The sequence below is a fragment of the Galleria mellonella genome, unplaced genomic scaffold, assembly GCF_026898425.1.
Source record: "Galleria mellonella isolate WM207_F2 unplaced genomic scaffold, CSIRO_AGI_GalMel_v1 utg63, whole genome shotgun sequence".
Classification (NCBI taxonomy): Eukaryota; Metazoa; Arthropoda; class Insecta; order Lepidoptera; family Pyralidae; genus Galleria; species Galleria mellonella.
The window spans coordinates 10,847,654-10,860,787 of NW_026442130.1; the positions used below are offsets into that span (position 1 = coordinate 10,847,654).

The window sequence follows — 13,134 nt, forward strand, 5'->3', positions numbered from 1 at the left end:
ACTCCAATATTGTTTAAAGCATTTAGGCATTCATTTGTAGTGTCAAGCAGATTTTTGATAGATCCTGCTGATTCGGTGGATAGTGATCTTTGTGCCAATAATCTCTTCAGTATAGATGTAACAATGAATCGTTTGTTGTTGTATCGCTTTTGTAATGTAGCCCAAGCATCATCATAGTTAGCATCACTTATAGGTATGTGTTTTAACAAGGATGCTGCCTCTCCGCTCAGACTCGACTTGAGATAGTGCAATTTTTGCACATTCATAAGTGCTGAATTTCGGTGGATGAGCGATACATATAAATCGTGAAATGGTATCCACTCAGAATACCTTCCTGAAAATACTGGAATATTGATATGGGGCAGTTTGAATTCTGGAGCCATAGCTGTAGGTGATTTCAACGGTGAAGATGTGCTCTGACTAGCATCTAAGGTTGGGTTGGGAGCACAGAATGTTTTTAATATATCTTTCATTTCACACTTCGCAGTAGTATAAATGTCTTCGGTTAAATCATAAATTTCATTTTTTACATAGTCCGATTCCTGTATATTAATGTCAGTGGTCATCATTAATGTTCTATGATTTTGAGTAAATGTATTCCACAGATCTTCTAATATTTCTAATTTTACTTGAGCGTATGTTTCTGTTAATCTAGTTTTAGGTGTCTTCTTAAAGTTTTTCAACGTCTTGTCTATCTGTTTACGTAATTCTATTTGTGTTCTCATTAAATTTGCCATGTTGAATTAACACAATATTTTTAAAGCTCAAATAATGTATCTATTTATTTGTATAAATCCACAAGAAACCACAAGTATATCATTAACAGAATATTTTTAAAGTATTTGAAATGCAATGCAAAATATTCTAAGTTCCAAATATCAGTAAAATAAACTAAGTTAATGGAATGTCCACTGAAAATATTTAAAAGTCCCAAATGCAGTAAAATTTTAAAATTGTTAGGAGTATTGAAAACTTTTCATAGTCTTTAATAGTAGTGATACAAAAAATTCTAAGTCTTTAGTTATAATAAAATGTTCACTGTTAAATGCTAAGTTCCAGAATAATTTAAATTTAAAGTTTTAATCACTATTTTAATTTTAGAGTTAATTCATTAATTTCACTGTTTCACTTTTAAGTCTTTTGTACTCACTGTTCATAGGGTCCTTTGTCACTTTACCACTCTTTTTCACACTTGTAGCACTTTTTTCACACTGTCTTAACACTACGACGCGATATACTAGGTGAACGCGGTTTTTTTTTTTTTTTTTTTAATTCGGCTATCGATGGACCAATGTTGGGGTACGCGCCGCGGTATTAGACAGCCCAAAAAAATCCCCGAAATGAAACACAACATACGAGAATGAGTATAATGTAAAAAAAATTATTACAGTACTAAATATTTCAAATCTACAATGCTATAACCTGGTTTTCAGGGAATTAAATTATAGCGTGTTTTAGAACAGAGCGCCATCTAGTATGAACGTTAGAATTAAATCAGAATAATAATTGTATCTCCGCACAAATCATTAAGTAAATCTAAATAAACCATTTGTAAAGTACAAATACAATATATATATAAAGTGTATAAACTATCAATTTATAAATAGTGGCGCTCTCAACAATTCCTTTATAACTTCTATAATTATTTTGTCTTTTAGTTTCTGCTAAATTCTATTTAAAAAATTAGCGTAAACACTCATTTTATTTATTAAATAATACGTCAAGACACATTTTATGCGTAAGTATATATGTAGAACACTGGCAAAAAAACGAGTCAACTAATTTGACAATTAGCTGACAAAAAATTGACCTGTTTTTGAGGCTCGATGCTCTATCTATTTAATCTAAGATTTAATCCTATTTATAACGTAAACTATCTAGATTCTTTAATTTTGGTTGAACATTTAATATTCTATAATTCCCAAATAACCTACGTACAAAAATCTCATTTATTTTATTTATTTATTTATATGCTTTTGTATATTCACTTATAATATGGATACTAGGTTATAAGAAAAATGTACACAGGTTCCAGTCAACCTAGAAAACTCAAAAGGAGAAAGTGTTTATAAGGTTTATATATAAAGCATAAGATATATAGTACAAAAATAATACGATAAATAATATTTCAATAAAAAAAAAACTAAATTAACATAATTTTTCATAATAGATACACTTATTAGTGAATATTACATAGTATTTTTATATTCTGTATCGAGTAGGTATATTCTAAGTTAACAATAAGATGATAGGCACTACAAATACAACTTTGTCAGTTTTATCTAGTTCTATTATCATAAGTGCATTCAAGTAATGTTATAAAATGGCCATTAATAACCACGATAAATTGAACTATGACCTATACTAATATATAAATATGACATCAAATGGTATTGTTTATATCGTACTTAATAATAAATGTACACAATGTAGTAGATACTTGTGTGTGTATTCAATTATATATTAAATTAGCCCTTCTTTGCGTACTGGTGGAAATTTCCATCATAACATTGAATGCCCAAAAATTATATAAAAGAACAATATCACTTTAAGTTGATCGTGTCTGGATACCTTTTTTATGTCCATTGTAGAAAAAAAATCCATAGCTGTCGAATTTATTTTTTAACCATTTTTCCTTTAATTTTGAACATGAATATATCACCTTGATTTATTTCGCCAATAAAATAAAAATTATGCAAAGAAGGGTTAGTATTTCACCTAGGAACTATAAAACAAAACAATGCCTAACAAATTTAAACCAGTTCTTGGACTATTGGGATGCTTATAGAAAGTCGTTAATATGGGTATCAAGCGCTACAGTTTGTTTTTTTTTATACTAAAAAAAACCTCATTCGGGGTTCTAACCTTCATGTTTTATTGTATAGGTTATAAATATGAGTTTAACATACACCTAATATCTGTATACCTCGATAACTTATATTGGAACTGCTCTATCATTAGCAGGTAGTATCGCATATTATCGATTTAATATATAAAGTTTTCTTCATGTTTATGGAATATTGAAAAAAGATTAACTTAGCAATATTATATTCATTATCATCATATTAGCCGTTAACTCCACTGCCGAATATAGGCCTACCCCTATTGGAGGATTTTGCCAGTAGTTGCCACGCTTGGCAGGCGGGTTGGCAACCACAGTTAGACTTCAATGAAATTAAAAAAAGGGAACGCTGCTGCCCATTCTGCGACCATTACGTTCGCTTAGACTCACGGAAAATGAAGAAGTAACCCATTCTATGCCGGGACGACACAGCTAATATACATAATTATTATGTATATGTATAATAATTATTGCAATTTATACTGTAAAAGTTATGGCCTGAAATGACTGTTGGGAGTTGAGAATGATAAAGTATCCGTACAAATCCGAACTAAATAATGAATAAAATAATAAATAAATAAAAATAATTTTTAGTCAAGTAAACTTAATAATAAATATTTTTGATTAATCATTTTTTTTTATAAATCTACCGCTTAGTTCGGAATGCAATTTCATCTGTAAAGAACAGGCAAGAAACTAGCTGTTGTGTGAAAAATCTAAATCTAAATTATTCAAGCCGTTTTTTAAATTTAACATTGAAAAATATGTAACTTATTTTTCTAATATTTTTTTTTTTTATCTGTTAAACGCATTCCCTACTTTTTTAGCAAACTATGAACGAAAAATAAATTAAATAAGAGCAACAGCATACAGAACAATATCTTCGCTATTTCGTTCTCAATTTATTGTTAAAAGTTTTGTAAGCACAATTATTTTTATTATTACTTACGTCATTCTAACAGTTACATATTATGTTAGCCGCTGCGTTTACAACTTCACTCGCGTTAATTTTAAGGTTAATTGCTAACGCATTCATTTCGTATTATCATTTCATTTTCGACCTGATTATATATTATTTATAATATACCTAGGTTTACTTTGTTTTCTAAATAGAATATTAAACCAATTTATATCTATTACATTGAAATAATATAAATCTTTTAAATTCTCGCAAGGAAGACATCTCTATTTGTTTTTTTTTTTCATCTTTATTTCTAGTCCTGTTAATTACCTACTGTGTACATCTTTTTTATATCAAATTACTCTCCATGTAATATATGTACAATAAAGAAATTTAAACTAACATTCAATGAATTATACTTCTAAACATCATCTAATAATGAATTCATTATGTCTGCATACTAACGTTAGAACCGATATATTAGAACAAGAACTCTTGGTGGCGATTAATATAGCTGATCACTTAATGGACGAGCGACTCTTGATTACAGTAGTCATGAGTCCGCCAGCTCTGCAACACGATTCTGATGGTGACGCGTGTATTACTATCGAATCAGCTATTGGTAGTGAAACTGTTGTTTTAAATATCGAAAGTGGTGTCACAGATTCTGGTAATTAGTGTTTTTTTTTGTGATTACTATAGTGTCAGTGTTGCCAGAATATCTAGCGGTGATGTACCTTGAATATTTCAAAAACATACCTATTACTGTAATAATTTCACGTATTATCAATTTACCTATTTTTTTTTTCTTGTTACATACATGGCTTTGATCACGTCGATTAGAAAGAAAGAGAAAAAAATGCACTTGGCGCATATCAATAACAGTTATAACAAATTTATAAACAATTATAAACTTAAAGAAAATACAAAAATAAACTTATACCTATATGTATATATTACGCGATCAAAATGCTTAGATATTTTAGATATTTATTCTTACAATATTGTTAAGTTGATGACCTTAGTAGTGTAGTAGTTCATCACACTGCCTCACCTCCCGATAGTCACGAGTATTGAAACCTGCACAATAAGTTATTAACCGCGGCTTTTTTCGTGTGATCGCGGTAAATGATGAAAATATGTTATTTAACCAGAATGTAGTAGCCTATGTCCTTCTGAATTCCAAATACTGCATATATGCCAAATTTCATTTCAATTGATTGTGCCGAAAGTTAACCAACAAATGAACATACATTTTTTTTTAATTAAATTTAGTAATGAGTATCAACTTTAATGTGCTTTGTCCGTCTGACTAGTAGTCTAAGATCGTCTAACAAGAGTCTCTTTGGTATTTCCTTTGTTTTTAATAAAACATATCTACTTCCTTAAAGTTCTTTTAATAGATGGAAATAGAAATAGCTATACGCTGGCAGGGCACCAGTGAGAAATGATAGGTGAGAATGAAGAGGCAAGTCATTTAGCCCGTCGTGACGAATATACCTGGAAATCAGCACGATGGTTTCCAGGGGGGACCACGTGGTGGTCGACCTGACAGGGTATATTGCTAGTAATGGCACTGTAGTGTGCATTACTAACAATCCGTCCCCCCCCCCAACCCTCCTTAACTCTTCCCTGAAGTAGGTACGTAGAATTCAAACCGCTACCTAAGCGATTTCGGTTCTGAATTTTTAAAATTATCTCGACGATCTCCATGAAGCAATGGCTGTTTTACGTGTTTTTTTTAATGAGTGAAGATGGCATGATATCCTCGCCTGCGCTATCGGTATACCAGTCAGAGATAATTGGTGAGAAGGAAATTAGGTCACTTAACACATCGTAACAATATCAATACAAATTTACGACGACAGTTTCCAGAAAAACCGCGTGGAGGTCGACCTGATAGGATATATTGCTAGTAATGGGGCTGGTAGTCCGCATTACTGACAATCCTTTTCCCGACGAAAAACGAAAATAAAGAATATGTGAAAACAAAAAATATAATATTTTTTCTTAATATTTTAAATTGTTTTTATTGCAACGAAAGATGTAAAATCTATTATATTAGTTTGTGAATAGTTTTAGTAAGTAAACTATTTGCGTACTGCATTTTTAACTACCTGCCTAAATCTGCAAACAATGGATGTATTGATGAATAATAATTTAAATTCAATTTAACAATACACCTCTAATTTTGGAAATTCAGTCGGATGTTGTCATTATTATTATTGCACCCAGTTATTGGAACGCACTCATCGATACTCCTAGGTCATACAGTAATTAATAACTTAATAAGATATAAAATACAATAAAGTAATATTTATAGAATAATATATATATATATATATATATATATATATATATATATATATACCATATATGTGTGTGTGTGTGTAATATACAGTATAATCTAATTATTTGAACCTTTATAGACTAGAAAACAATAATTAAAAAAATATTCAGTAGTGCAAAAGTACACTAGGTATCTAATTATAGGTATATGTACTAATCTGCCCAAACCCAAAATTTTATAAATCAGCCTAGTTTTAGTATAAGAAACATTACTTTTGACATTTTTTTTTCCTATTCTGTTATTCTGTATATAATAATATCTATACATATAATAAAACTGTAGAGCTCGAATGTCTATAGATAGAAAAAAAAAACGCTAAAAACGTATATTAGAAGTAAAAACGGATATTAGAAGTGAAATAAAACACATCGAGATTTTTAAAATTTTTTGTTTCTCTATCTGTACGGTACTCTCCGAAACCGTTAGAGCAATTTAAATGAAATTTTACTTGAGATACGGACAATTAAAGAGTTTCCGTGGGATAGTTAAACTATAGTAACTTATACAGCTTAGTACACTACCTACTTAAGTAAAATCATTTTGAGTCAAAGAGTAAAAACGACACGTCATTTGTTAATTTTTGTCCAGTATACCCAAACAATACATCGATATATACTAAACAGGAATAACAAATACCATACGGACGAAGTCGTGGGCATCAGCTGGTCTTTTATAAACAGAAAATGCGAATTAATATTGCACGTTTGTGTAATAAAATTTAAATTACATGTACCAAAAATATGTATGTACTTTTTATACGTCAGGAATAGGGATATCTAGATGTATTTGGATAATTTCTATAAGGGAAAATAATATATATGCCAGCAATCTACAGACATAAAATAATATTATCGATTTAAATGTTCATGGTAGACTGTCAGTGATTAGGTAAATATGTACCTTCGCTTCTGTACAAGTCAAGAGAGTCAAGGTTCTCTGAATAATATGTCTACGTCTATGGTTATATAATACTGTAAATAGATACTGACCTGTGGATAAGCGACATGACTATAGTCTACCGAAAGAAGGCCGCTAGCATCTTTTTCAGAAGGTCTAGGTGAATTAATAACTCGCAAATTAATTACATAAATTTTATGAAAAACTAGCGATCCGGCTGGCTTCGCACATGTAGAAAAGTTTTCAAGAATAATATATATGCTATACTCGCTGATAATATAGCTTTCTATAGGTGACAAAATTTATAAAATGCGTTGAGTAGTTTTTTTTTATTTTATTTATCTATTAAAAACTTATAAACAAACAATTAAATCTTTCCTCTAAAATAATATTAGTATAAATTATCACTTTCAATCTATACTTACTAGCCTTTACTTCCTTACTAATGTTATTATTAGAAAATAAGTTTATTTGTTACCTCTGGTCACCTTAATATCTCGACAAAGCGTCATGTTTGGTATACTTACACGTATAACTATGTGAAATGAAAAATGACATAGCGTATTTTTCATGTACTACACGTTTTGCACCTATACATTTGTATATAACCTATTTACTTTATATCTAAATAAATTGTACTTAGATTTTCTCAATAAGTATTAATTACAAAAGAAAGCAGTATGTTATAAATGACTAAAGCTTGCCTTCGTGCGTAATTAAAAAAAAAATCAAATATCGTTTTAGCACTGAGCCTCGGGATTTCCAGTTTAAAGATTTTCCCCAATGTGTAGGGAGTTCTTTAGTGTTACGCGACATGCACAATAATCGAATAATTAAAAGCTATTAACATTATTTAAAAATAAACTAACAAATTATTAAATAACCAGTTATCTACTTTATTCATTACCTATCTGTATAGTAACTTCATGACAGGCCTCATTATTATATTACAATGTTTACAATTCTTGCTTTCCCGTATTTTTTATAAAATATTCGATATATTTGACGATAACGTATCGACATAGGCATCTTTGAGGGGGGACCGGGTTAGTCGTGCCCTTTACATCTCCAGATTTGTCTAGTGCCCACCCGAGGCTGCGAGCAGAGCTTTTAATTATGTGCAAAAACCTTTTTTAGTGGTCAAGCCCCAAAAAAAGTCTTAAGTAAGTCCCTGCAAAATAATTTTGAATATGCCAATGCATATAAATACTATAGAAAATTAAAGTATTAGGGCGCCCGTTTTGAAGTGTCTTTTCTCTATATCTATCATTAACTAAATTTATAATAATTTCGATTTAAACAAATTAAAAAAATAATTCATAAGGGTCCATTAATAAAGATTTCGTTGATAAAATTTTAAACTTAGAGTTAGATTTAGAGAAATGACGCCGCAGATTCGGCTCCGCTTACTTGTGATTTTCACTTTAAATATGGTAATATTTTTTTACGTGACACAATTATTATTGAAATATAATAATCATACTTTAATTTTATGATAATCTACAATTAATAAGTGACAAGTACCATGGTTATAAATGATGCCTTATTAATTTATTATGAATGTGAAAATAAGTTTGTTTATACCTTTTAGCGCTTTAACGACTCATCTGAAATATACAAATATTTTAGATGAGTAGTAAAAAATTTATGAGATTTGAAAATATATTTACATACAAAAATTGTACATTAGTTAATACAATCTGCTTAATCTAAAATTTTTAAAGCATTAATCTAACAAAAAAATATATTAATAATTATGCATAAAACCCCCAAAAAGTTATTATATTTTATCATGTACCATCTGATCGAAAACAATCTGAAATGTACCCGCCAAATCAGCTTCGAACATATATTGTGCAAATTAATGTCCTGCTTTTCTATTTCGCTCTAACATATATGTTATAGTTCTCTCTTTTACATTGCTAATCTGTATACATTATAATCTAAGGTACTGATAGATGTATATAAGTGAAACTTGACAATGCAAGCTATCATATAGCTTCCGCCATAGTCACTCAACTGGTGACCTCTTGGTATATCTTACGCACCGATGGGCCATTGAGAGTCAAGGTGAGGCGCTCGCTGTCAGTCTTGATATTGCAAAGGCATTTGACCGGGTCTGGCATTGGGATCTTCTATCGAAATTGCCCTACTATGGACTTCCCGACAGCCTCTGTAAATGGGTCGCCAGTTTTTTGTCCGGCAGACACATACAAACCGTTGTAGATGGTTGCTGCTCCAATAGCATGGATATTAACGCTGGCGTTCCGCAGGGCTCTGTGCTGTTCCCAACGCTGTTTCTGCTGCATATTAATGATATGTTAACCTTCGGTAACATTCACTGTTATGCGGATGACAGCACTGGGGATGCCCTTTATACGGGTCGTACCGATGTCTCCCGTTCCATCGTGGAGAACAATCGTGAACAGCTTGTGTCTAAATTCGAGAGAACATTAACTGAAGTCTCTGATTGGGGACGACAAAACTTGGTTCAATTTAACCTCTCTAATACACAAGCTTGCGCGTTTACCGCTAAGAAAACCCAATTTGCTGTGGTCCTACAGTTCCAGGGCACGTCTCTTAACATCTCTAAAAGCATTGGGATCCTTGGTGTCGACATCTCTAGTGACGTACAGTTCCGTGGCCACCTCGAAGATAAGGTGAAGCTGGCAAACAAAAAAACTCGGTGTGCTTAATAGAGCGAAGCATTACTTCACGCCGGATCAGTGATTAATACTTTACAAATCGCAAATCCGGCCCCATATGGAGTATTGCTGTCACTTATGGGCAGGAGCACCTAGATACCAGCTTGAACCCTTCGACAGTGCAACGACGAGCTATGAGAATTGTCGATGATCTCAGGCTTGTAAACGGTATCGAACTCTTAGATCTTAGAAGAGATTTTGCCTCACTCTGCGTGTTCTACCGCTTGTACAACGGATTGTGCTCAGAGGAATTATTCAATATGATGCCTACGGCCACTTTCTATCATCGTACGGCTGGCCATTGACAGGGAGTTCACCCTCATACCTTACAGCCTAAATGGTCGCGTACAACGCGTTCATAGGCTACGGTAACCGCTTACCATCAGATGAGCCGTATGCTTGTTTGCCACTTCAGTGGTATAAAAAAAAATTCAATCTATTGAAAACCAACTCCAATTCAAAGCTAATTCCTAATTGTTGTATCATGATTGCAATACAAAATTCAAAAGTAGACTTTCTTGCCTGAAGCCTCAAACTCAAATTAAAATGCGATATTTGTTTTTGTTAAAAAATATTCAAATACCCAAAATTAATTGCTGATCACATACAATTTTAGTTGTTTAGAAGTTTAATAATTATTACTGTAATTTAGATACCTAACAGCAAATTATGGGTAAATATTTTTCGGAGTTGGCCACCCAGTCTGTCAAATTGAGATTACATTGAATTGAAATACCTACAATGTTTTGTCGCGTTTAACTTTTATCACAACAATTTATTAGTATTATACAATCCGATTTAGTACGTTGTTCCTCGCACAACTCGTAAAAGAAAATTGTAGTAAATATTCTTGTGTGTCAATTAATTGAAGACTCCTTATACAATGAATTTAGGTGAGTTTCTGAGTCATTAATATTTATTAGTGTCACACGTACTTTTGCTCAAAATACTTAGTCACAAATAAAAAATACAAATATGTATTTTAATTACTTTATCATGTAGTTGATTTCACCTTGGAAATTGAACTTGATAATTCCTTTTAAATGTTAGCGGAAATTACAGGTCAAATGTTGCTCTAGCCTACCAAAATTTTTACATACTGTTAAACTGCCCATTTTTACAATATCTTTCGATATATGTTTCTGTAGAAAATCTGTGAAAATTTAGAACCATCCACACTTGTGTGTCTAAATCAGTATTTTTCAAGCTGAGGGTCACATTTTAATATTTTAAATTTTATAAATTATAAGAAAATATATTATTTAACAACAAAATATAGTTGAAGATGACAGTTTATCTTGTTTTATATTTCAAATATGTTACTGTAAAAATGTACATTTAATTTATTTTCAGCTGTAATATCTATATTTAATTATATTAAAATTAGCACTATTTCCAGAGAAATAAAATTTATAACATTTATTTCTTTGACAAATGTATTGATGCAATGAATATATAAATACTAAATAAATATATTCAGTTGTTTGTCAAATTTAATATTTAGACAGTTGTTTCTTTTATAAGAATCAGATTTACTATGGAGAATAAGCCTTTTGCATTTTCAGTTAATATTCATAGTGTTTTATGATTTTATAAAAGTTTCTAATTTTAACAATAATATATCATTTTACTTCTTGTATCAAACACGTTAATTAGAATAGAAAGTCTCAAGTTTTGATGCATTAAATCCAAGTATAAAATGTATTTAATATATAAGTAGTTTCAAATCTATTTTACATTGTTTGTCTATCGAGTATTATCAATTCTTAGATTAAAGTCCTACTTACAACAATGTTGCTGAAATTATTTACTGTATTTAAATACAATTTAATATTACAAACATCGCTGACTTAATTATTTGATTGATGGCTGTGATAATAATATCTGAAATATTATAGATATGTGGCAACCTATAGTATCAACTATTAACATGGTATGGTATAACTATTAGTAAATAAGTATCTGTTATACTAGATAATGACTACATATCCCTCAGAGCATAAAACATGTGACTATTATTTAAAAATATTTCTTTTTATTTTTCTGCCTACTAAGTGGATGAGTTTTTTTTTTTAATACAACTTAGAATAGCAAACAAGCTGACGGCCCACCTGATCGAAAGTGGTAACCATCGCCTATAGACATGAGCAGTACCATGAACATAACAGAGTATACTGTTTTGCCCATGATACCCCCCATGCGCTGCCATTCCTGAGGACTCAGGTGTTATTCCTCTGTACCCTATAAATTCACGCCATATCCTACCCTTCAAACCGAAACACAGTCATGCAAACACAACTGCTTCACGGTAGAAACACGAGTGGGACAGAGGTACCCAAGCAATCGACTTTTGTACAAAGTCTCCCTCTGGTTGGATATTTTGTAATGTAAGTATGCCATCTATTGAGTGCACAACTCTGTACAAAAAGCTATTCTGGCTTTATATGTGAATTTTAGCAGGAACAGTACTTCTTGACCATCTCCAGAATATGTGTAATGTTTTTCTAGGTTTTAATATGTTTTCTACTAATATTATAAATGTGAAAGTTTGTAAAAATGTGTGCATGTTTGTTACTCAAACACGCTAAACAGCTGAACAAATAATTAAAATTTTGTATGTAAAAGAGACTAAAATTGGTTAGTATAATATGAAAATATCTAAAATGTAAGTATTTAGTTACATGAACTTATACATAAATAAATATATTTTATTTTATGTATATTCACACCATGTTCCCTTTGGATTAGACAGAGTACAATCTAAATTTTAGACTGTACTTTGTCTAAAATTTAGACTGTACTATTATTTAATTCATTATGTTATAAACTCTAAAACATAATGAATTAAATAATTATACTTTTAACATCAACATAGCACATAATATTAGCTTTCTTGGGGGGGGTTTTGTGAGGTATTCTGAGTAATGGAAATTTATGATCCCATTGCTTACATATACCCTCTATCAATTCAACCACCCATGCCCCCCCCCCCCCCTTGAATGGTTAACTCCTGGTAAATTAATAATGATGGATTGATTGACCTGTCTTCATTCTCATCTATCATCCCTCACTGATTTCCTCCAATGTATACTGCTAGCGCAGGTGGGGTTACCCTTACATTTTCATCTCAGTAAAATATAATATAGTAATCAGTATAATTATAACCTCACTCTTATTACCTCTTGTTACAGGAACAGTTACAAATTCAAAACCTGGATCAACTAATATGGCTGATGTAAGTATTTCCTTTGCCAGTTCTTTTTTTTTATACAATGTAGAATGGCAAACAAGCTGAGGGCCCACCTGATGGTAAGTGGTAACCGTCAATGGTACTTGCCCAATTTAAAAAATAGATAGAAGCCAATACATATATATATATATATATATATATATATATATATATATATATATATATATATATATATATTACGCGATAATA

The 13,134-nt window shown here is 30.9% G+C and overlaps 1 protein-coding gene across 4 annotated transcripts in view; it reads left to right on the forward strand.

Moving 5' to 3' along the window:
• Nucleotides 1–13,134, forward strand: part of LOC113521741 (aldehyde dehydrogenase, dimeric NADP-preferring) — a 43,600-nt gene that overhangs the window by 5,336 nt on the left and 25,130 nt on the right. For 2 of the 4 annotated variants that reach the window (XM_031909972.2, XM_026907391.3), the window contains exons 1-2: nucleotides 4,254–4,413; nucleotides 12,887–12,930. In XM_031909972.2, the coding sequence (XP_031765832.1) occupies nucleotides 4,269–4,413; nucleotides 12,887–12,930 (189 nt within the window). In that variant the 5' untranslated portion in view covers nucleotides 4,254–4,268. Of the gene's footprint in view, nucleotides 1–4,253; nucleotides 4,414–10,429; nucleotides 10,589–12,886; nucleotides 12,931–13,134 lie in introns of those variants that run through there. The other 2 variants (XM_026907392.3, XM_026907389.3) reach the window with 2 other exon arrangements.